Raw genomic sequence first — 25,937 nt, 5'->3', positions numbered from 1 at the left:
TTGCACTCCATATGTGTAAGAGGGTTCATGTGGTCCTTACACCTCAATATGTAAATCTACCAAAGTATGATTCATCTCCTTGTGAGTGTTGAGCTTATCCTTGGAACTAGCAATGGTCTGTTGATCTCTCCTCCATTCTTTTTTCTCCCTCTCCTTAGTTATGATGTATAAAGTAGTAATGTCACTGTTAATACACCACTCATTAGTAATGGGCAGCTAAAGGACTGACAAGTGTTCCATGTGTACTTGGTCAGGTGACCACATCTTTATTGACCATGTGGTGGTCCAAGTTTTCCCCAAGCTTTTACCAAGGAACTTTTCCTTTTTATAATATTTAATTATCAAGGTAACAAAAGGTCTAAACATATACAAATCACATCCAACCCATTTTGGTTTGTTAAAGGTACAATAAATCTATACGGTCTAAACATAATCATTTACATCTAACCCATTTTGGTTTTGAGGCAAAATCCCTCTCCGTCAACATGTAGCTCTTGGGATGCCAATCAGTAGTAGTAATTCCAAGGAAGCTCAAGTCGTATATAACATATAAATAATCATGGTCAAGCCATAAAGTTGTAGATTTCAATCAAGTCTATGAAAGTATTGCAAGGTGCAAGGTGAAAGTACTGCAAGGGTCCACGATGTTCTCATGGACAATCAAAGTACTAATATCCCTAGGGATCCCTAAGGGGATAAGTGTGTGTGTGTGTGTGTTTAAAATAAGAAACCTTTTAACAACACGACACACGAAGCTCAGATAAGGGTGGATAAAAAATTATTTATTATTCATACAAAGTGTAAACGAAAATTATAAAGCCGGTGCAATCTTGACAAGCATATCTTACTTATACTAAAGAGGAGAATTTGCATACCTACTGCCACCATCCAGCAAGAAAACATGATAAGAACTAGGTTAACTTCAGTTGGGAAGACATGTGTCATAAACCCTCCTCCCTTGTTATCAGGGTCACAATAAGTAAGAAGCTTAGTCAAAAACTTAACCAGCATGATCTTTGAAAGAAAATTTTGAAGGGTGATTATAAAGGGATAATGTAAAGGGAGATTCTAATGAAAATAAATACAGGAAAAATTTGAGGAAATTTTGTAAAGAGAGAAGGGGGAGAACACCTAGGAAGGAATGAAGAAGAAATTATGATTAAGGAGAAGGGGGAAAATTTTATAAAATAGAGAAGGGGGAGGGAAGATTAATAGCTAGAGAAGGGGGAAGAAAAGAAAAAGTACATGTATATAGAAGGGAAAGGATCTATGTATAGAGAAGGGGAAAAAAGGTATATGTCAATAGAAAGAAAAGGGGGGGGGGGCTATGAGGGAAAATATCAAAATTATAGAGAGAAATTATATAGATATATAGGGGGTTTTTTTCCAAGAAAATGAAGAGTGGGTTTTATGAATGAAGTATTGGGAGAGAGGGGGGAGGGGGGGAAACTAAGAGCACTTTATACACGAACCTATTATAAATAAAGAGGGGTTTTGTATTTAATAAAAAACAAAGAGACAAAGTGAATTAGATGAGGTAAAAAAAAAGCTCCTTGCAAGGGTATTTAGGAGAAATATATGTACGTACAGGGAGTGAAAGGGGGGGATGGTAAGGGGGTTTTCTTCAATTATAAAAAAGAAGAAACTAGAACTAAAAGAGAGAGGGGGGTGGGGTATAGGGGGGGGAGGTAACCATGAAAGGAATGTGAGGATCCGGTAACCAGATAAAATTAGTATTTGAGGAATCTAGTTCTCCATGTTGATGATCAGGCATAGTAGGTGCAAAAAGCGAGCTATGGCAGTTCTCAGAGAGATGCAGAGTTAAGATGGCAGGCAGTCAACACGAGCGGTCAATAAAGTCGCGACTCCGCATAGACTCCTGGTCATAAAAGTTGCAACAAAGTACTAGGAGAGAAGGGGATTTGGGGACCTATAGAGTTGCAGTGATGCAGAACCTGCCATCAACGATGGGTATTAGCCGGCTACAAGCATCAAGGAGGGAGCATCAAATCTAACTTTGGAGGCAGCATGAAGATCGTAGTCAAAGTAGACTAGGCAATGGCTAGAGGCAGCGTAAGCAACGAGGTTGAGTTGAGTCTTTAGGAGGGTACTTATGTAAGCATAGCCTATATATATATATAGGTTTAGAGAGGGTAAGTCAGGAAGCAAGTCGAGACACAGGAGTCAAGAGGTAACAGGTTGGGAAAACCTTAGGAGGTGGGGGTACTTAAACTAATGCCATGTGTTGTAATTGAAAAAGAGCCATGGGGCCTTTGTAAAATGGAACTAAGGAGTAACTAATCTAGGGGAGTAACTACAATTAGGAGTAACTAAACTAGGGGAGATTAGTTTATGGAAACCAGGAATTTATATTAAGATATTTATAGTTAATTAGGTAGAGTTAGTAATAGGATATTTAGAACACGATACTTAGGACTAAGTATATATATAAATAGATAGAAAGTAGACTAGGATAACACCGAAATAAACAACAAAAAGTAGAAATTAAAAAAGGTTAAAGGAAAAGATTGAAAACGAAAAAAGGGGAAAGGAATAAAAGATTAAATAAAGAAAATTAAAAGGTGAAATTGAAGAATTATTAAAAGAAAATTTTAAAGAAAAAAGAACACTTGAAGAGAGAATTAAGGAATATAAAAAATATAAAGGGCAAGGGTGCAGCATGGAAGGGACTTGGAGCATGTGAGGGAGAGGTCTAAATAGGGGACGATAGGGGTGGTCGGGAGGGTCGGGTAGGAGACTAAGGAGAGGGGGGTGGGGAGCCTGAGGATAGTGTACACCTCGAGGCAATGTACTGTGGAAAGAAGCAACAATGCACATCAGCAGGCCATAAGGGGTTGGGAAAGCCTCGGGGGGTGGGGGCATTTATACTAATGTCAGCTAATGCATTGAAAAAAAGGCCGTAGGGAGTCGGGACTTTGTAAAGGAAATTAGGAGTAACTAATCTAGGGGAAATTAGTTTACTTTGAGTTTTTAGGGAACTAGGACTTAAGATATTGTAGTTAATTAGGTAGAGTTAGTAAAAAAGAAAAATAGTATAATTAGACCATAATAAATAAGAGTATGTATATAGAAAGTAGAATTGGATACAATCGGAGTAATTAAAAACAAAAGGTTGGAGGAAATGATTAAAATAAAAAAATAAAGGGGAATAATACTAATACCAAAAATACAATAAAGCATATTAAAAAAATTGAAGAATTATTAAAAGAAAATTTAAAGAAAATTAAAAGGAAAAATTTAAAGAGAAATTAAGGAATATTAAAATAATAAAAAACAAGAGAGAAAAACAGAAAGAGAGAGAGAGAGAGAGAGAGAGAGAGAGAGAGAGAGAGAGAGAGAGAGAGAGAGAGATAGAGAGAGATGGGGGGCCAAGGTCTAGACAAAGGAGAGGGTAGAAGAGTGTCCATGTGTGTGTGTGTGTGCGAGTGAGAGAGTGAGAGAGAAAATGAGAGAGATAGAGAGAGAGAAGGGGGCCCAGGTTGAATGAAAAGAGAGGAAAGTATAGGAAGTGTGTGTGTGCGTGCGTGTGTGTAGTAAGAAAGAGTAGAAAAAATTATTGAAAGATGAAAATTTAGGAAAAATAAAATACAAAATTGATGAGAAATTAAGGAAAAACATAAGAAAACCGGAGAGAGAGAGAGAGAGAGAGAGAGAGAAAGAGAAGTGTGTGTGTGTGCGTGCGTGTGTGTGTGTGCATGCATGCACGTGTGTGTGCTCGCACGCATGCATGCATGCATGCACGTGCGCACATGTGTGAGGGTTGATCTCATATGTACTTGAATTAAGGAAATGTAAACTTAAAAATTAGCATTTTGAATAGATCAAAGATCACTTGGCTTGAAAAGAACATAGATTGCATGAACGTATCATGTGCTAAATTAACTACATGTAAGTGTAAGAAACTAGATCAAAAGTTGTCTTTTTCTTAGCACTACACAATAGTTTAATGACAATCAATCCACATATGTGACATGACTTTATTGGCCTACCCAGTGGAAAGGGTATAGGCAAGGTCCGTCTTCCTCAAAAGGTAAATTATTTTGTTTTTCATTTTATTTCCAATGGCCACGTGGCATTTCTTGGTTGGTTGGTTGATTAGCTGACCTCTTTAGGTTTAATTGTTCTTAAAATCTCTGTTTGCAATGCCGCCTCTCTCTGAGTGCATTCATTAGCACCGTTGTGTGTGGAATTTTGCCATGGAATTGATGGCATGTTGGACTCTACCTCTTTTGATTGGATTTGTGCATTGATGAAGAGGATTCACTTGATGGCGAATTGTAGTTGTGGCACATGTTGTTGGGGATTTAATGTATTGCTCATAGTGTTCATCATTTGTGGAATTCCGATTTGTTTGTCTGTCGAATTGTGATTTGTTAGTATGGTTGGCAAGGAAGACCTCCACAAGCGATGGAAATGGAAAGTACCACTTTTCAGAAATGTAAACTCTCCTTTTAACCTTCATCTTCTCCTTCATCATCATCGCTTCCATTTTTCGTTGTGGTATTTGGATTCAATTCTCTTGCTTCTTCATTTGATTTCCTAACTTATCTCTTGTGTGCAAAACTTCAAAACCGTTATGGAAAGGCATTAGTCACAGAAGAACAAGAAGAAGCGGACTACCTATCAGGTGTTGCGTGTAGGCACTGGGTGAAATAACACATTCAAAATGGGCAATATTTGTCCTGTTCATTATAGTTGTTGGCACGGACCTTTGTTTATTGCAGATTCTACGAGTTCGGTGAAGCCTATGAATGTAGAGTGTCCATTTCCTCATGCCTCTCCCTCTCATCATCTATTTGCTACTTCAGCCAAACCTCTTTACATGGAGAGTCCACGCTTTGTTGTTGCTTCTCCTTGTAGTCCTCTGTTGGCAACCAGTCAAGGAAAGCCTCCAAAAGATTCGTACTTGCTAAAACAATCTACGATAAATAAATCCACAAAGAAGTCATACAAATCATTTCAAGCAGGTGCAAAGGTTGCATATGTTGTCCTTTTGTTTCACCTATGGACTTTTGTTCTATTATGCATCCCTTTGCTTATCATTCTATTCTATCATTACATGTAGGTAACATTTGTTGGAAATACAAACTCTCTAAAACCATACGTGCTGTTATGCAATACGATGCTCTATAGAATTTTCTAGAATCGTGCAGATTAGCTCATAGACTAGAATACCATTCTTGTAGGCGAATGAATATACTCTGAAAAATTTTTTTTGCAACGAAAACACAGCATGACTCACTCGAGAAGTTGATTGGCTTTAAGTTGTGGAATGCCTGATGATCTGTTTTTTGCCTTGGACAAATTTTTTTGCTATAAATCAAGTGAATTCATTTTTTTGAAATTGTTAAAGGGCTTATGCTGCAAATAAAGTGAATTGGTTTTTGTACACACGTTAAATGACCTAGATTAATTTCACCAAGCAATTCATTTGAGAGATGATTTATGGTTCTTTTGGAAATCTTTGCCTCAACTTTTGTAGAAAGTAATTATTTTTCTGCCTTAGGAAATTTAGATATTATAATTGCTAAACATTTTAGCAACACATCATTTGCATATCTTCATTTTCATCTATGTATGAGCAAGTAATGCAAATAAACCAAAAAATCTAACTACAATAAAGCAAAAGGATTGACTTGATTTCTTATTTACTTGCAGCGAGCAAAGCATCTTCGACGCCACTTAAAAATTCAGTAGATGATCTTTCATTGCCAAATGATGATATTGTGAAAATTTTATAATTGGGTAATGAACATGAAAATTCGAAAGCAATAGTCCCAGCTCATAACAACGCTTTGCAAAATCCTAACTTACTTCTAGTGCTATACATATGGCAATTGGCTAATTGCATTAGTCATAGGTTTGCCTTCGAAGGAAAACTTTTAGCCAAGTGTGGAACATACAAAGCCAAAGATCCCGAATATCCCATTGTGTTGAGAGTTGAGTTTACAAATCATCACAATTGTGATACAATCACATTTGTTGTCCCCCACTCCTACGTTGAACAATTTGAAGACAAAATTAGAAGTAGATTCCTTCTATAGGATTGAAGGACCTACGGTGCTGAAGAGGGGCACTGGTGAAGGGGGAACTTGTCAATTTTCAATCCATCTTGATGCCACAACTAGTGTACTCAAAGGGGAGCCATTTGAAGGGACTATCACTTTGCTAAATGATCAAGGTTAACATGGACGAGGGAGCATTCGATCAACTCATTATAGTGGATGGTGGTCCTTGAAATGAAGATCGTCGAGCAACGGTGAGTGGCTTTGCAAATTAATTTCTCTTGCTTTGAAGAAGCCTATACCCAAATGAATAGCTAACTTATAATAATTCTAGCTCATGTTTGTGAATGAGTGCAAAGCACTCTTTGTATGACTTGTGGAAGAGTACAATGAAGAGGGCATTGTGATGTACACATTGAAGAATGTGTCATACATGTTTGTGAGAAACACCTTGTGTGTATTTGATTTTACAATCTTGGCCAATATTCCTGACGGACCAAAGAAGGAGGAGCTCATGCAAGTATTTACCCAATTGGCGAAGCTTGGCTATGGTCGTATGGTAAATTTTGTTCTTATGTAATTTCAAAGATTTGCATTTAATATTATTTTGAACACGCTTTGCAGGTGAGTGGCCTTCTCCTATTCACAAACCTTAACTCGGAACTCGTGAAGTTCTCTTTCGAAATGTGTGCCAGAACACATGTTAGCCATGACCTTCAATGACCTTTCTGCTAACACTTGTGACCATGTGCAATCCATTATCCAAACTCTTAACTTGACTGGAAAAATAGTCCAAAGGGGTGGGGAAGAAGTTACAATTCAGCTCCGTGGATCTCATGTTTTGGAAGCACCTTTTTTGTAGCTTCATAGTGAAAGTGTCCTTTATGTCTACTCAATGCTCCACTACATGTAGTGGCACCTTCATTGTTAATAGTTCCGGCCATGTCATAGGCTTCGAGGGAAATGATTGATGCATTGAAAATGTGTATTTCCTTCTTGAAAATTCCAATCAAATTTCGCTCTATATCTTTGTTAACGTTATGTGTTTGCTTTCTGAATTTCTTTGCAAAGCAATGGACATCTCGTTTGAAAAAGAAAGTCTTGATAATCTTGATGCATTTGATGTTTCTAAGAATTTCAGTTTTTTCCTATCGCACCCCCATAAATGTACTTCACACTCATCCATTTGATTGGCAAAATAAACTTACTTGTGTGGAAGAAATTAAAAGATGGTTGAAAACATCTCTTGTTCAAGATCGTTCAGTTGTCTAACTAACCTTTCACAAATCCTAAGTTGTTCTTTTAAACTAATTTGCCAACTCCTACACATGCATACAAATGTTCAAAATGTTCAAATCATAGGCTTTCACATTATTTTGCTTGATGAAACAACTATACCTATGCAAGCATCACCTTTGTTTGTCGTAAATGTGCGTACTTGACTTGAGATAAGCAACATGAAAACCTCCTCTTTTCAATTCTTCAAAGCAACCCCATTGCGAGCGTAAAAGAAATTGCTATGAAATTCATAAACACACATAGCAATACACGCTATACTATACAAGCAATTACCCATAATTCAAGCTTTTCACTAGCAAAAAAGATTGGATAACAATTGCGTTTCAAACCAAGTAATACAAAAAGTGGCAAGAATGAAACAAATAAGCGTAAAAGGACTAGCAACATTGCTCAAACAAAACATTCTCTCACTCGTGGTGCAGGGGAAAATGGCTTTGTGGGATGTTGTTGAGTTTTGAAGACGGTACTGAATGCCATCAGATTAGCAATTAAATTTCCTTCTACTCTCTTTTAAGTTTACATGCTACTTTATGGCAAAGTTCATGGTTTGAATATTTATGAGTGATAGTTGCAGGATATACACCGAGAGACAGAGAGAGAGAGAGAGAGAGAGAGAATGTAGAACGTTCATTCAAGTACAACGTCAAACACTAGAGTTTGCTCTCATCCTGTTGATCAGTCCTCGTATATATCCTTCCTCTTGTGGGAGTACAAATGACTAACAAGCTTAGGAGCAAGAGAGCGGGAGTGAAATGCGAGTAAGCCTTAATTTTTGCACATATGTCTTTATTCTTTGTTTCTCTTGCCTTATGGCATCATCAAGACACAAACCCAGCTTAAAAATACCTAGAAACTATAGAAGACTCACCATGACATGCTTGTAAATGTTGCCCAAGTTTAACATTTCTTTCAAAGCTAAGGAGAGTAAAACCATCCACCAAGACTTTTTTGCTTCAAAGTAGTATCATTCAAAGTGATGTCACTGCAAAGAGAAAGGCTTATGCTCAAACTATTTCAGACACATCAAAAAGTGTGTTGTGCCAATGTTTTGCCATAAGAACATGGCCCTTGCAGTGCCTACAAAGCATGCAAAAAAGTTGAATGATGGTATTGAAGCACATTGATATGAACTTGGATTCCTTTCGCATAAATAAGAGAATTGTCTTTCGATGGGCAATTTGGCCTCGAAGGGAGAATTATCAATGTCTTTGCTGATGTTGATAGAGCTTAGTGTGTTCTCCCTCGCTTTCTTACCAATGGAGCAATGTGTAAGAAAACAATACAACGTCTATGCTCAACAGATAACAGGATCTCGTATGCAAGAGAGAAAAGTAGATAGTATGGAGAATCAAAAATTTGATCACTGTAAAACTGATACAATAGATGGCGCTACCTCCCAGCTGTGCACTCCTGTGAGAGAAGCTTCGATGGTGTGCTGGAACCAGTAGAGGAAGGAGGCTGGATGCTAAGGAATCAAGGTTGCTATAGCCAGTGATGATGATGGACTTCACAGGCTTGCACTTATATAGCCACCAGTCGTAGTCAATTAGACCCAATTGGGTGACCAACCCAGTCCGCCCAAAACGGTCGACTGGGGGTCGGTCCCGAAATAGGCCACCGACCACACGATAGAACCGTTCAGCCCAAAGCCATCTGGGATCATCTGGGGCTCCAAATAGGCAGGCCCCACAACTCAAGAGTGGGCTGCCCCGAGAAATGCTCCATATATCCTCAGTGCGGTTAGTCATGGGATGCCTTCCTGCACTTGCATGTAGCCTAGTTAGCAGTGTGCCAACTCTATCTAAAGCCATCCAACCATCAGGCCACACATGGCCCCCATCTGGTGTCCAAACTAGGACCTATTAGATAACCGAGCTACTCAAATGCCTTCTCCTCATATGGGGAGCTTACAAGTAGAGTTAGCTGGTTCCCGCATAGTTACACGAGAGCAGAGCATTGATATCTAACACCCCCCCTCAATGTCCACTCGCAAGTGAACTTACTTTTTCGGCCCAATGCCAAGTCGATGAAGATGCCTCTCTAGCAAGTCTCTTCCAAGAGCCTTCGTGAAGATGTCCGTAGCATTCTCTATAGTCGGACAGTATACCAAGTCGACCTCTCCATCCATGATGAGCTTGCGTACAAAGTGATATTGAATCTCAATGTGTTTTGTGCGAGCGTGGAACATAGGGTTCTTTGCAATTACCATGCAACTCTGATTGTCACTCAGTAGAAGAAAGAGCAACTGTAGGTTGCTTCTTACTGACCCATGACATAGCTCTAGATCCAAGTGAGAAACAGTAACTTGTCAACGATCTCCTGCTGTCCACGTCTCCTACCCAATCTGAGTCACAGAATCCGGTCAAGGTGTTGCCCTTGGTATAGGTGATGCCATAATCAAGTGTGTCTTTGATGTATTTCAGCACTCACATCCCTGCCCTCCAATGGTTCTCTTGGGGCTTATTGGAAAACCTGCTTAGTACACCAATCGCAAAACTGATGTCTGGCCGTGTGTTGCACAAGTAAATCAAACTGCCCACAAGCCTTCTGTACTTTGCTTCGTCCACTAGTGGTGATGAATCCTCATTTGAGAGCTTCACCTCAACCTCCATAGGGGTGCAAACTGTCTTGCACTCAGCCATGCCAAATGCCTTCAGTATCTCTCCAGCATACTTCAGCTGTGAGATGTTCTGTTTTGGCTCTTGCCAAACTTCAATCCCCAAATAGAAATGCATCTGTCTGAGGTCTGTCATTTCAAACTCTCTTCCTAGCAAATGCTTTGTCTGCAAGATCTTCTCTTCATGGTTCCTTATTATGACAAGGTCATCCACATAAAGGACCACGATCATACACCTGCCTCCTTCTTTGAAGATATACAAATTTGCATCAGATGGGATCCTCCTGAACCCGTTTTGCAAAAAGTAGGCATCGATCCGCTGGTACCACACTCGTGGGATCGTAAAGTGCCTTCTTCAGTTTACAAACTTTACCTTCTAAACCGGGGATCACAAAACCTGGTGGTTGTTCCACATATACCTCCTCCTTGAGATCTCCCTTTAGAAAGGCGGATTTTACATCCATCTAAAACACAGGCCAACTTCCTTGTGCTGCTAAAGCCAAAACACTGCGAATTGTGGTTAGTCGAGCTATGGGAGCAAAGGTATCCTGATAATCAAAACCATGTACCTATGCGAATCCTTTTGCCATGAGCCGAGCCTTGTACTTATCCAACATGCCATCGGACTTATACTTGGTCTTGTACACCCACTTGGTGCCGATTACCTTACGTTTTGGTGGTCGATCCACAAGGTCCCAAGTGTTGTTCTTCATTATGGAGCCATACTCCGACTGCATAGCCTCCATCCACCTATCATTACCCTATGCCTCTTCAAGATACTTGGGTTCTTTAGCACAGATCACCTCTATCATCAAAGCATAGTTGACCAAGTGTTCCTGCGCCCTTCTTTGCTCCTCTAATCTCTTGGACCGACGGTGTTCGGATGGTTCCTCCTCAATGGTTGGAGGTTCTCTCCCATCAAAAAGCTGCTTTACCCACTTCGGGAATGGCCATTGCCATTGTGGTTCTGCAGGCTCTTCTTCCTCTTCTTTATCTTGAATCCTCCCAAGCACCATTGGGGGAGTTCGGTCTGCTGTTGGTGGTTGTACTGGATGGATATCCTGGTCCTGGTTGTCTGGGAAGGAAGCATCTTCCTCCAATTGATGCGGCTGTTCTAAGAAGACCACATCATGACTTACTATTACCTTCTTGGTAATAGGATTATAGAGACGGTAACCCTTTGCCTCTTCACTGTAGCCCAAGAAAATACACTTCCGGCTCTTCAGTTTCCATTTGGTCCTATTAGCATCAGGGACATGCACAAAATAGTCACATCCAAAATTTCTTCAATGGGCAGCTGAAGGTTTCTTACCAGAAAAGGCCTGCAGTGGAGTCATCCCATTCATAGCCTTTGTGTAGCTACGATTCAGAATGTAAACTGCCGTGTTACATGCTTCAGCCCAGAAAGTCTTTGGCAAATCTTTCCCTTTCATCATACTCCTGCCCAGCCCATTTCGCAGATGGCGTGCATCTTGCACTCTGCTACTCCATTTTGATGTGATGTATGTGGTGGGGGTTTTTGCCTCTTGATCCTGTGACTTTTGCAGTAACTTTCGAATTCACTTGATGTGAACTCACTACCTCTGTCTTATCTCAACTTCTTCACCTTCCTCCCCATTTCTTTCTCGACCATTACATGCCATTCTTTGAACTTACTAAAAGCCTCATCTTCAGTTTTCAAGAAGTATATCCATATCCTTCTACTGTAGTCGTCGATCAGCATCATGAAGTAGTAGGAACCACCCAAATCTTTCGTCTCCATCTTTTTGCAGAGGTCCGTGTGAACGAGATCTAGAGGATCCTTTGCCCTGCTGGTCTCTTTAGGAAAGGGCTACCGATGCTGCTTGCCCATCATGCAAGCTTCACATACATCGGGCAGATCTGTAATTTCTCGTAGGTGTGCAATCATTCCACTTTTATGCATCTCCTTTAAAGAACTAAGGTTTAGATGACCAAACCTCTCATGCCACAGCTTAGTGTTCTTCACATGAGCTCGAGCACTGAAAGTTGAGAGTTCATAAATGTTGTTGCACCGTGTACCTTTACCAAGTCCTTCCCTTGAAGATCCAAAATCTGTGCGCCATTCTTATCGAAGTGAACTTTGAGGTCCCGATCCGTGATCGCAAAAACGGACAACACGTTCCTCTTGATATTTGGCACATAAAGAACATCGGACAACTGTTTTACCAGTCCATCTGACTTCAGAGCAATCGTACCTTTTCCTTTTGCTAGACATTTTGCATGATTGCCGACTACTACCAGGATGTCATTCCCTATTGGATGTAGAGAGGTATACCAATCCTTCTGACTGGTCATGTGGCGTGATGCACCACTATTAATAATCCAAGGTTCATCTGAAGGTACATGAATTGCCTACGTGCAAATCTTCTCAATTGCTACGAACAGCTTTACTGGTACTGCCTGTGCGCTATTGCTGGACTCTATCTTTACTTTGTTCTTCTCATCTGCAATCTTCTTCTGGCACTCATTCTACTTGTGCCCTGCCTTGTTGCAATAGAAGCACTTGATCTTCTTCTTTCTCTTTTTATCATCAGAAGAAGATGGGTTACCAAAGTCCTTTCCCAAAAGCCGAATCTTCTCCAGTCCTCATCTTTTGACACATCTCCTCCTCCAAAAGCATTGCGTTGAAGTCCTCAAAGTTGAGGGGCAGATTTCTGTTCTGCGTCGTAACAAGACCGTCGTACTTTGGTGGGAGAATCTGTATGCACCTTCGTCCAAGATTCTCACTGGTGATGGTGATGCCAATCGCAGTCATCTGATCGCGCAGATTCTTCACCCTGGTGATGAACTTCTCTGCTATTTTAGACTCAGACAATTTCTCGTTCGTGAGTTGAGTCTCCAGATTCTGAATCCGCATCTGATTCGTGGTCTCGTACTGATTTTTCAAGACCGTCCATGCCTCCTCCGCTGTGGTGACATGTTGAATTAACGCAATGACAGAGTCACTTACACTGCAGACAATAGAACACAGCACATCTACATTTCTTCTTATCCATGCGAGAATCTCATCCGCAGTTGGTACAATTTGTTGTCCTGCATTGGCTGGATCCGGTCTCGCAACTGGCTTCATGCCCACCCCAGTAGCAGTATCCCAAAGCTCGTATGCACTTAGGATGGTCTTCATCTTGAACTTCCAGAGTGGATAGTTAGTGCCGTCCAACTTTCCGCTATCGCCGAACGGTAGTATTCGCAGTCTTGCGGGCTGGGCCATCTCTCACTATCTGCTCGCAAACATAAACACACTACCAAATCTTCTTGCTAGAGCCTAAGCTCTGATACCATGTAAGAAAACAATACACCGTCTATGCTCAACAGATAATAGGATCTCGTATGCAAGAAAGAAAAGCAGATAGTATGGAGAATCAAAATTTTGATTATTGTAAAATTGATACAATAGATGGCACTGCCTCCCAGCCATGCGCTCCTATGAGAGAAGCTTAGATGGCATGCTAGAACTAGTAGAGGACGGAGGCTGGATGCTAAGGAATCAGGGTTGCTGTAGCCAGTGATGATGATGGGCTTCACGGGCTTGCTCTTATATAGCCACCAGTCATAGTCGGTTAGACCCAATTGGGTGATCCAACCTAGTCCGCCCAAAACGGCCGACTAGGGGTTGGTCCTGAAATAGGCCACTGACCACACGATAGAACCATGGTGCAAAATAGAGCAATTGTCCTACGGTCATCGTTCGGCCCAGAGTCATCCGAGATCATCTGGGGCTCCAAATGGGCCCCGCCACCTGAGAGTGGGCTGCCCTAAGAAATGCTCCATCTACCCTCAGTGCGGTCAGTCATGGGATGCCTTCCCACACTTACATGTAGCCTAGTTGGCAGTGTGCCAACTCTATCTGAAGCCGTCCAGCCATCAGGCCACACATTGCCCCCATCTGGTGTCGAAACCAGGACCTATCGGATAACCTGAGCTACTCAAATGCCTTCTCCTCATGTGGGGGCTTACAAGTACACGTGCTTTCTAAAGGCAACCATATTGCTCAACCAACCAACTTATCCCATAGTGATGGCATAAGGGTTAGTTGAGGTGGAGAGAGAGAGAGAGAGAGAGAGAGAGAGAGAGAGAGAGAGAGAGAGAGGGAGGGAGGGAGGGAGCGAGAGAGAGAGAGAGAGAGAGAGAGAGAGAGAGAGAGAGAGAGAGAGAGAGAGAGAGAGAGAGAGGATTTATTGGAAATAAAGCATTGAGATTTTCATTGATTTTAGGAAATTTGAAAATAGGATCACAATATTACATTTTGAGAACTTCTATAATGTTTCTCATATAAAATTTTCCTCAAAATCTCTTCATAAAGGAGGTAAGCAAAAACGTTCATGAGATGAAATCAGATTCTTCAATTCCAATGAAAAACAATTTTGGAGTTTTTCTTTTGGTTTTCCAAAGTGTATTGATCAATTAGAAATGTTAGTATCTCATGCCACATGCATGCACGTCGTGTGTGTGTGCATGTGTGTGCGTGTGCATGCACGCATGCGCGTGTGTGCACAAAATGCATTCACATGCATGTGCACATGTGTTGTGCATGCTTGTGTGCATGTGCATGCATGTGTGTGTGGGTTGTTGGTCATAAGCACTTGAAGAAAATATGCATTTTGAAGAGAGCAAAGATCATTTGTCTTGAAAAGGACATAGATTGCATGAACATATCATGTCCTACATGAACTCACACATTGACACATCGTGTAAGTGTAAGAAACTAGATCGAATGTTGCCTTTTCTTAGCATTGCACAATACTTTAAATGGCATCCAATCCACATATGGGCATGACTTTTCCTCTTGATTTGGCACACATTGGATGGTAAAATTATTTCCTTGGGGCATATTATATGTTGAATTTCAATTGTATAAATTATTGCGTGCATGATGTTTCAAGTATTATATAATGCATAGGGCCCAACTACTAATGTTTTAAACTTCCAAGTTTTAGACAATATGATGATCTATATATGACATGTTACGATGCAATATGTCACACTTTCTCCACTAGAAAAAACAGATTATATTACATCATGGTCATGATTACAAATGAAGACATCAGTCTAGAAGCTTTAGTGCAAGATCCTTCCCTTCGATGGGCTACATGGCTTGCTCCCCATTGCAACCAAACACCTTGAGAGTCTCTATTACAACCTAAGGACTTTCCTCTCCATAGGGTTGGTATTGCCATTTTCTTATCAAAAATATTTTGATGTATGGACTAAACAAGAGATTGGTCATGCATACAGACGTTGCTTTTAAAGTAATTGTGCGCATTAAGTAAAAATTATAGCATTTCATTGACAATCTAATCGAGTATATAAACATCAAGTTGTGGATAACCTCGCATTGCAAATACACGCTCTGTTGCAATCCAATGTCCTCAAGCATGGTCTTGCACATGCTTGAGGATCCACTTTGCCCAACTTGGTCTCCAAGAATTGCCTCTCCTATTTTATCAACACCTTCCTATGATTCTTGGGAGGTTATCTCTCTTTGTGTCATTATTTATGAGCCCTAATGTTGCCTTTATAGTGCTTGCTAGCATACCATTTGTGTTGTAGTAGGCCAGGATAACCACTATCAAACAAACTCAATAGATAATATCGTACATTCTAGATCCAATCTTTCACCAATATGGATATCATGAGTGGTCAAAGCACATTGACATCTACCACCACTTTATCTGACATTAGGTGGAAGAAAGATCTATTCAAGTTTCAACTAGCTCACTGTTTCTCCAAGGACTTACATTACAAACTTGTTCACAAAAGCCTTGCCTCATGAGAGGTTGGAAATTTTTGAAACTGTCTATTTGTATGTGATATGGAGACCATTGCAAAGGACCTAAGTCAACTGTGAATAGTCCTTATGGACTTTGGGAAACCCACATTAGGGTTCGATATATATTATATCACATTCTCTTTTGCTAGTGGATGGAGAGTGGAGTGTACATTTGTTAGTAGATGGAAGAGTGGAGTGTACTTTTTTATAGACAATAGGCTCGTGTCTCTTCCCTCCCTTTTCACTATGTATAGATTGTGTGAGCTATGCCATTCACTTTAACTTGGTATCAAAGCATGTTTCTACATTTTACATAAAAAATCAAATCTACTAGAACAAAAAAATGGATGACCCGAAAACCCAAAAACCCTCCCTCAACCTAGGACTTGCACACCTAAATGTGAATACTAGAGCTAGGATAAATGCATCATACAAAAACAAAAAACACAATCAAGCCCATTAAGAGCAGCCAAAATACATGAAAATATGCTCATCAATGCTTAGAAAAGGAAGAACATACATTTTTCATACGTCACTCGAGAAAATTGTGTCTTATGATAGGAAAATCTAATAGCGTACAAGCCAAATATTACTAACCAAATGATATCCTTGCAAAATATCATGGCCATTAGGTCCCATTTGCATCGTTGGAAGACCATCGAGGCATTCTTTTCAACAAAAGACAATAGATAAAGCAAATGATAGAACTATTTTTGACAAGCCTAGAAAATCCCTCGACAACACGATTTAATTGAAGACAAAGACTTTAAAACTTGAAAGCGAAACTGAAGAAAGAAAAAGATTATCAAGAGGAACTTAAACTAACCTCCATCTATGGGGACAAACCAAACCAAACAACCTTTCACTCACTTACCAAGCACTCCCTAGAAAACTAATTGCCATGGCAGTGCTAGCAACGACTGAAATCCTACCAAACCTCAAGAGTCAAGACACCAAAGAAGACAAGTAGAACTCAAAATAGAAAGCCAATCTACATCGACTACACCTACAATGATTAGCTTTTAGAAAAGACCTAGCTGAAGTGGAAATAAAATACTTGAAAAAGCTTTAAGACAAAAACATAATGGAAAAATACCCTTTAAAGTCAAAGCTTAACCACACTACTTATGACACAAAATAGTCCCTAATAGACTAAAGTCAAAAGAACCAACTATTACAAACGAGAAAATCACAAACATTGGAACCAATACTACCCACACCCCTGCAAAAAAATCTTTCAATGACCTAGAGTTCTTTGATTCAATAGAAAAATCTTTCAATGACCTAGAGTTCTTTGATTCAATAGAAAAAGGGGGGGGGAACCAAGGGCCTAAGAAACATGACCTGGCACATAGACAAAGAGACACGAAACACTGTCACTCTGTTAACAATAAAAATAGACATGAACCTTTAGTAGCAAAACTTAAAAAGACAAGTTGGTATACAAACCTTCAGTAGCACCTTGGCCCCCATTCAACTTGAACATTTTAAATGATAATCAAACTTCACATACAAATCTTACGTAACACCTTTCCTCAACCTTAGCCCTTGATTAACTTTTTCTATAAATGACTATTAATTTTCATAATATAGACCTTGAAGCTAGATGACCACGGACTTTTTGATAGGAATAAAAAAAGTAATCCTAGAGACTCTAATGGACATTGAAGAACACCTCGAACTTCAGGCTAGAAAAGTCTAACTACATTCACTAACTTCACAGCAAGGAGGGAACTTATTAAAAACTAGATGGAAAGGAAAAGATTAACCCCCTAAGTTACATTTTAAGAGAGTCACAATTTGAAAAATATTAGAGAATAAGGCCATTTGGAACTGGACGAAAGTTCTTTTGAACATTTAAAAAGAAAGTACTATGACATAAGGAAACACCAAGGCAAAGCCATAAGTGATCAAGCATCTCTCAACAAAAACTATCTCCAACCAAAGAAATCCAAGGTCACTCAAACAATATATCCTATTAGCATTAACTTTATTACCTACATTAATCAAGAAGTTATCAAAATGCAAAGGGTATGTACAAATCGTAAACAAGTAATATGGGAGCACATCGATGCACCATTTCTAACTATAAAAAACCCAAACAATAAATTTAAAAAACAAGGCCTTTTCATAGACTCTAAATTTAAGGAGCAAACTCTAAACAATAAAATTAAAAAAGCTTTCTTAAGGAGACATATCCACCACACAAACTTTTGGGTGAAGCCCCATAGAAAGTGATTTATGATGCAAGAAAGTTCATTAAAGCTAAAAACATTTATTGGAAATAAAGCATTGAGATTTTCATTGCTTTTTTAGGAAATTTAAAAATAGGGTCACAATAATACATTTTGATACGAAGCTTGAAAATATCATATTTAAATATTATTTGAGAACTTCTATAATGTTTCTAATATGAAAATTTTCTCAAAATCCCTCCGAAAGGAGGTAAGCAAAAACGTTCATGGGATGGAATTTGATTAGTATCTCATCGCACGTGTGTGTGTGTGTGTGTGTGTGTGTGTGTGTGTGTGTGTGTGTGTGTGTGTGTGTGTGTGTGTGTGTGTGTGTGTTTAGATTAAAAAGTCCCATCAATAATTGAGGCATACAACTAATTCCATCAATTGGATAAAAAGTTTTTTTTTAAGGGAAACATATAAGAAAAAAATGTTTAAGACATCTAAGTTGAAAAATGCAATAGCCAAAGTTTGTTAAAAAAACCACCAAAATTAAGAATTTTTAATAATATTGAGTTTGACAAACATGATATTGAAAAAAGATGTCGAATCCTCAAGCAGTCCATGTTTCGAGGTCAGGGTCCACTTACCTGCCACCATCCAAACAAACTAGATGTTAGAACATCATGGTTACGATTAGGTAGACAAGTAATGCCTATTTTCCCCGGCTTGTTATCTAGGAATATAGACAACCATATGGATTCTTAGATTTTATATATCTATATATAAAGTTTAAGTCACAAGTGAACTAAGGAGTGAATGAGTGCATGGGTTTAGAAGGGATTAGTGTGCTTGGTGCGTGGGTTGATTAAAAAGATAGTATAAAGGAGAGATTTCACTTGGGGTTACTTAAAAGAATAATTTATAGTTGGGGAAGTATACATGTGTGTGTGTGTGTGTGTGTGTGTGTGTGTGTGTGTGTGTGTGTGTGTGGCCCACCCTCAACCTAGAGGGTAAGACCACATGGTGGGGAGTAAGCCCACCATGTGGAACTTACTCCCAACCTACTGATAATAAGTGAATAAAAGTGGATTTATATGATAAGTGTCAAAATAAAAAAATGATTCTAATAGTAAATGCATAAACCACTTCTGCAAAATCGATATAAGTGTTAGTAAAAACTAAGGCGGATTGAAAAATGACTTTGGATTTTCCATGCTAAAGAATTATCCAATGGATGCGAATTAATTGTATGGCACTAGCCCGACCAAAGGCTAGCTGGGAAATCAAAGTGTGTGTTTAGATTAAAAAGTTAATTGAGCCATACAATTAATTTGATCAATTGGATAAAAAGTTTTTTTTGAAGGGAAACATATAAGAAAAAAATGTTTAAGACAACTAAGTTGAAAAATGCAATAACTAGAGTTTGCAAACAAATTCACCAAAATTAAGAATTTTCAATAATATTGAGTTTGATAAACACGATATTGAAAAAAAATGTCGAATCCTCAAAGTCAGGGTCCAACTATCCACTTACCTATCGCCATTCAAACAAACTAGATGTTAGAACATCATAGTTATGATTGGGTAGCCAGGTCATGCTTGTTTTCCCCGGCATGTTATCGCTTTACCTAGGAATATAGACAACCATTTGGATTCTTAGATTTTATCTATATATATAAAGTTCAAGTCACAAGTGGACTAAGGAGGGAATGAGTGTATGGGTTGAGAAGGGATTAGTGAAGGTATGGGAGGACATGGGTTGATTAAAAAGATAGAGATTTCACGGGGGGTTACTTAAAAGAATAATTCATAGTTGGGGAAGTATACATGTGTGTGTGTGTAAAGAAATAAGTGCTTCTGTGAGATACATTCACTAATCAAAATTTGTGTGTGTGTGTGTAAAGAAATAAGCGTTTCTGTGAGATAAATTTACTAATAAAAATTTGTGTGTGTGTGTGTGTGTGAGAGAGAGAGAGAGAGTACACGTGCGTACACACACATGCACGTGCACAGTGTGTGTTGTGCATGAATGTATGCATGTTCATGATGCATGATTGTGGGGGTTGTTGGTCATAAGCACTTGAAGAAAATCAACATTTGGCTTGAAAGGACATAGATTGCATGAACGTATTATGTGCTAAATGAACTAACACAACATGTAAGTGTAAGAAACTAGATCGAATGTTGCCTTTTCTTAGCTCTGCACAACCCTTTAAATGAAATCCAATCCACATATGGGCATGATTTTGTCTCTTGATTTGGCACACCTTGGATGGTAAAGTTGTTTCCTTGGGGTGTGTTACTATAATATTGAGTCCGAAGCTTGAAACTGTAAAAGGTGTGATAAAGAGCTATAATGATTTACGTTCTGCATGTGCATAATGTTGCTCCTCAATAACAAAGTGCACTTTTTGTGCGATGATGAAAACGTTTGCATGACGTAGTCTAAGCAAATAATTATTGCATGTGGTTATAAAAGTCTGATTCAACTGTTCCAAGAATTAATACAAGAGAGATGTTGATGATGGATTATTTTTAACCTCATAGCATTGATAACCTCCTTAAGACAAGTATAAAATAGGAGATCCCACACATATTCCACACATGAGAGTGCACATGCTTTCTAAAGGCAAACATATTGATGAAGCATCCAACCTATCCCTTAAGTAATGGTAGATATTTGGTAGTGATCCTACAATCTAAAGTAAAGCTAATGATGGACTACATTGATCTTATAAAAAGTAAAGTTAATGATGGACTATAATCATAAAGTTAATGATGGGCTAAATTGATTGTGTTCTCTATACTTAAAAGTATCCTTGATGTAACCTTGAGCTATTTTATTGGTTGTTCTATGAGTGTTTGCAGACTCTTTAGCACCAACTCTTACCAACCTTTGGCACGAAGTTGTCAACCATGGTGGTTTTACGTATGGATGGTGATTGTTTCACGATACAAAAACCCATTTCTCAACATTCTCATATCCCCCACAAAACAGTATTGAAGACATCATAGATCACATCCTTTGTATTCGTATGAGGAGGTGCATTTAAAAGAAAAATGCTTGGAGCAAAGGGTTGCTTACATTGTTGAAAAAGACATCACAAATCCAATGCTCTTTATTGTGATATGTGTGTATAAATGCTTGTTTTCTCTTTATGCTAAAGTGGGGGGGTACCTTCTATATGGAGGTTGAAAAAGCATACGGCTTAAGAGACATACATTTTAAAATAAAGTGATGATCATTTTCATTGAAAGGGACAAAAATAGAATGCAAGGAACCATATTTTATGCATAAGACACTAGATAAGAGATTGGTTTTTTTGCACAAAATTTGTTTAGAGCTAGGATAACTTGGATTTGAAAGGAGCAAAAAAACCAAATGAGAGTAACATATTATAAGTGCAAGGAACTTAAAAAATCAAAGCATTTCACACAATGAGTGACATCACTTAGAAGAATATGTCGAGCATTTTTCTATCGCCACTTAGTTGGTTATTCTCCTTGAAGGGTGTGCTTGCCTCTTCTGCGCCAACCTAGCATGTCTTCCATGGGTCAACCTATCAATGCAAAGACCTCGTCAATGACATGTGGGAGTGTCACCATGGGGAAGGATGAACAAGGACGACCTAGAAGGCTAGGCAGAGTGAATGGGGTGTGCGTGTGTGTGTGTGTGTGTGTGTGAGAGAGAGAGAGAGAGAGAGAGAGAGAGAGTCAATCTTCCTTCACAGAAAACTCGTAAACTATACACAATGAACCTGTAGTTTCACTTGTTAAGAATACTTTTTGACTTTTGTAAAATATGCAAAATTTTAGTCAATTCAGTTCTATTTCAGCTAAAAAATCTGCAAACTCTCAAGAAAACCCTGAACTGTGATTTGTTGAGAAAAACGTTTTCGATAAACACTGGGGAGAGCGAATGGTGGGCAGCAGCAGCAGCGGCAAAAGAGAAGGGGCCACTTTGCCATGATGCTTGTGGAGCTCTTGTATCCCCATGCCTGTGCAAGGAGAACGACGTTGCTAGCATGCTCTGTGCAGCTCTTGAATCCCCTAAGGCCACGTCAAGATTGTGCTCTTGCAGCTCATGTGGTCCGATGCCTGTGCTAGGAGTTAGGGACAAGTTGCTATAACGGGATGTAGCACTTGGGGCGGGCTCTTCCTGGGGTGCACGCTCTTGGGGGGGGGATAATGGTATACGATGGGGATGTCCGGCTAAAACCAAAGGTATGGGAAATGCGAGGCAAGGAGAAGGGGGGGGGGGGGGGGGACGGTGAATGCAAAATATTGTTAAGTGGGTGTGTGGGGGGGAGATATTTTCGGGGACACGGATACGAAGGCGAGAGCTTGTGGCTGGGAAGTGATGGGGCAAGATTGTGATTTGATATGATTGGTGCAGAAGCACAAAGATCTGGGCCGAGCTGAGCTGGCGGGTCCGGTCCTCAGCGTGTCGGTGGAACCCCTTGATTCCCGCGCGCCTGCATAATTAGCAACCCCCCAGACTTAGTATGCCCGCAGCACTTCTCAGCAGATTGACCTTCCACGCGTGCCCCCCCCATTCGCCCCCAGGATATCCAATGGCGTGGGGTTGGTGCCTTACGTGGACCACGGACGTGGCGCCAGGTTGGGTGGTGGGATGGCGGCGTGCCCGCCACATTTGGCGGCTCGTGCCAAACAGCCCGCCAAACTGGCCACAACTAGTGCTTCCGATAAAAGGCGTATTTACTCCTTCGTCTTCGTCTTCTTCTTCTTCGTTCGGGCATATCTTTTGCTTCCGCTGCTGTTGTCGATGTTCTTGCCATGATCTCCGTCGATCCTCGCCATGTTTCCTTCCAAAGCAGACCTCATCCTCTCCCGCTACCGCCCCATCGCCCCCAAACCCTCCCCCTTCCCTCCGCCCTCCCCCACGGACCCTTCCTCGACTTGTGCCTCCCATGATTCCTTCGCCTCCTCCGGTAAATCCAAACGCGCTCGCAAACGCCGCGCCGATGGCCCCTCCTCCTCTTCCAAATCCGTCAAGCTCCCCAAATCCGACCGCTCCCGCGTCCCCTCCTCCGCCCCCAGCACCACTGCGGGCGGTAGCTCTCTCACGCAAGGTACCTCGGACTTCTGCGCGGTTCCCTCCAACCGTGAGCTGCCGCGTGAGCCCGGCAGCTCCGTCTGCCAAACCTCGCAGCGATCGCAGGGGGGGCCTGCACTCTGCGACGACCCGGCTGAGGTTTCCGGACCCGTGCTGGGCTTGGTGATGGATGGCGCAGGTTTGGGGCGAGCAGGTGGCGGCGTCGCGCCTTGCGTGGTGTTCACAGCGGACCATGCCAGATTGCAACGAGTGAGCCCGGCGTACATGACCAGCGCCGGGCTTCTGGAGAAGGATATGGCGTTCATGGAGAGAGCCGCTGCGAATGCTCCTTCAGCGGATCTGGGAGACAGGGCGATGGCTTGCGGGTCGACGAGCAAGTGTGGAAGCTATGGAGGAGGCTTCACGGAGATGATCAGGGGGATCACTCGTCTTCCCACAGCTGCCGATGTGCACTCCCTTATGCAGGTGAGGATGGCAAACGAAACCAGAATGCGAAGCCCTCCTATAGCTTCCTGGACTTCCAACCGAAGATCAGAGCCACAGCTCGGGAGTCCGCCCTTCTCATCCAACTGCGGGGCAGCGCAAGCTCCTGCCGCAGTCTCCGCGGGGGAAGCTGAGCTGCGTCTTAGAAATCTAAAGCTAGTGACGCTCCCCCTCCTCCCCGAGACTCCGTTGCGCTCAGATTCGCCGACGGAATCGTCGCTATCCACGTGCACCTCCTCAGCTACCATCTCCGGTGATCCAAGCAAGAAGCTAGCTGCTGGGGTTGCTGGATTCGGGCACCTTGAATTAGGGATGAGCAATGCGATTGGTCTGCTTCCCAGCAGCAGTTGTAGTACAGCTGCGGCAACTCTTCATGGATCGTTAATCGATGAGGCATACTTGCAGCAGGTTTACGGTGGCTCTACAGATCCGGTTGTGCTTGTGGGCGGATGCAATCAAGTGCTATGGTTTAACAGGGCATATGAGAGAGCCTCCAAGTCCTCTTTAGAGAGGATGTCTGGCAAGATCGTGCCTTCGGGACCTTACATCGATCCGCTTGGTCATCCTACTCCGCTGGGAAGCTTCACGTTGCAGTCGTATGGACAAGCGACAATCTCCAGTGCTACGTTGTGGGGCTTTCTGAAAAAGCTCGTTCAAGAACCGGAGCTGTTGAAAGATGACTGTGGAGGGTATTTTGATTCTAGCCTTGTCACGAGTTCCAGTGATAATCTAAGCACTCTTAGCCTTCGTCTCGGGGAGGGAGATATGTCTTCGATCGAGCCGCACAGCCCCACACCCTCCAAAGGTTTTAGCGGTGTTGTGCCTGATCCTTCCCGGCTGATGGGTACAACCGTTAAGTTAGAGAGCGTCACGGACATCCAATTCAACGCAGCTCCCTTGTTTGAAAGTCTTGAAGCAGTGGAAGCCCGCCTAGCCATGGGCTCCCTGCCTGTTTTCATCACCGACTGCACCAATAAGGTGAGATGGTTGAATTCTGCCTTCAGAAACCTGATGGGTCAGCAGCAGCAAGAGTGTTCGTGGCTGGCGTCTGCTACATCTGGTTCAGGCTCGGGTAAGAAGGAAGCTGCGTTTATCGTGGCGCCCCAGCCTATGGCAGATGTAACGTTCGTTTTCTCGGGCGAGAAGATTCCACGAGCAGCAGCAGCTTTCGCGGGCAGAGTGAACCTGCAATGGATTAAAGCGGGGGTGAGAAGCTCCATGACTCTACCGTGCGATGTTTGCCGGCTGGTGACAGGTTGCAGGACGGAGATGTGGGTATGGAAATTTGATGTTGTAGCCAGTCTTCGTCTCTGAATGGCTGTGTGAATCGATGGATGATTGAGGAAAAGACTTGATTTACGATGCATGGAGCGAACGTGGCGTTAATTGTATGCCGTTCTAGAGCTCCTGCAGCGTTACTGAAGCTAAACTTCGCTACCCTGGTTGATTGTTCTATGTGAGGAACTTTCTCCCGTGTATATTCATTTCTAACTGATTACTTATTCTTCATTGTTGTTCCAAGTTCTTCCACCATCCTCTTGTGTGCATTAATTCAAATGTATTCTGCAGTTCTAGATCTTAGGTTTTTGGATCTCTCAATATCCTTCGTCTTTTGTGAGGCCGACTGCAGCGTCCTACTGGGTTAGCCTTGTTGCTTGTGTGTGAAACATGCGTAGATTAAGCGTCATTCATGTTGCTGGTCCCCAGCTGCGCTTTCCTGCTTTCTTGTCTATGAATTCACTCTCTTGAGCTGCTGTTTAACTCCTTACAGTTATGATGGGTCTCTGCAGATCTTGACTTTGGGAACCGCTCACCAATCCTTACAATTGTATACTGGGTCTCTGCAGTTCTTGAAACTTAGTTTTTGGGGAATCCCTCTGCAGTTTGGGTTAGCCTTACTAGTATTGTGTAAATGTCGTAGATTCAGTTGCTTCGTATGTCAAGGGTGAAGAGAGTTTGGAAGAAGAGTCTTCCTTTCTCTGGTTTGCATGCAAATAAACTTTCATACCTTTACATAGCTTGCCCTTAAGAAGAACAATTTGTGCCGCTAGTTCGTCTTACCAAAAGTTGAACATATGGGCACCTGTAAATGTAATTCCTAGAAGGGTAGAGATTTGAGAGACAGCGTATGCTGCAATATTTAAGTTAGGCGTACGGCTTACACTCTTAAAAATATTAAGTTATGAACAGTATAGATTCCTTTAAATGAGCTCCACAAAACGTGGCCAAAACGTGGCAGGTTTTAAAGTGGTGACACTTAGGTATTGAAAGTGGGCACCTCGTGCCCCCTTGTTTGATTCTTAGTGTGTCTTTCCTAAGCCAATGGCCTCTTCCGTTAACCCGAGAGTGGGGTGTTATTTAATTTGAAAATAAAGTAGATAAAGATGGTTGCAATGTGCATGAGATTACAATCAAATGTTTTAGTGCTGGGTGTTTTACAGAAACAATAGTAACAATAATAGTAAGA

At 41.2% G+C, this 25,937-nt stretch overlaps 1 protein-coding gene across 1 annotated transcript; it reads left to right on the top strand.

Moving 5' to 3' along the window:
• Positions 1–22,641: 22,641 nt before the first annotated feature.
• LOC147902170 (uncharacterized) lies at positions 22,642–24,984 on the top strand. The gene has a single exon (XM_087375329.1). The coding sequence runs from the start codon at positions 22,730–22,732 to the stop codon at positions 24,782–24,784; it is 2,055 nt and encodes a 684-aa protein (XP_087231455.1). The 5' UTR covers positions 22,642–22,729; the 3' UTR covers positions 24,785–24,984.
• The last annotated feature ends 953 nt before the right edge of the window (positions 24,985–25,937 follow it).

This window comes from Dipteris shenzhenensis, chromosome 5, assembly GCF_047967505.1.
Source record: "Dipteris shenzhenensis isolate YYH24624 ecotype China chromosome 5, Dip_SZ_1.0, whole genome shotgun sequence".
NCBI lineage: Eukaryota > Viridiplantae > Streptophyta > Polypodiopsida > Gleicheniales > Dipteridaceae > Dipteris > Dipteris shenzhenensis.
The sequence above is the reverse complement of the archived record's forward strand: the minus strand, read 5'-3'. Positions and strand labels throughout refer to the sequence as shown.

Coding starts and splice junctions, on each gene's coding strand:
- LOC147902170 (XM_087375329.1), top strand. CDS start 22,730: ATGTTTCCTTCCAAAGCAGACCTCATCCTCTCCCGCTACCGCCCCATC.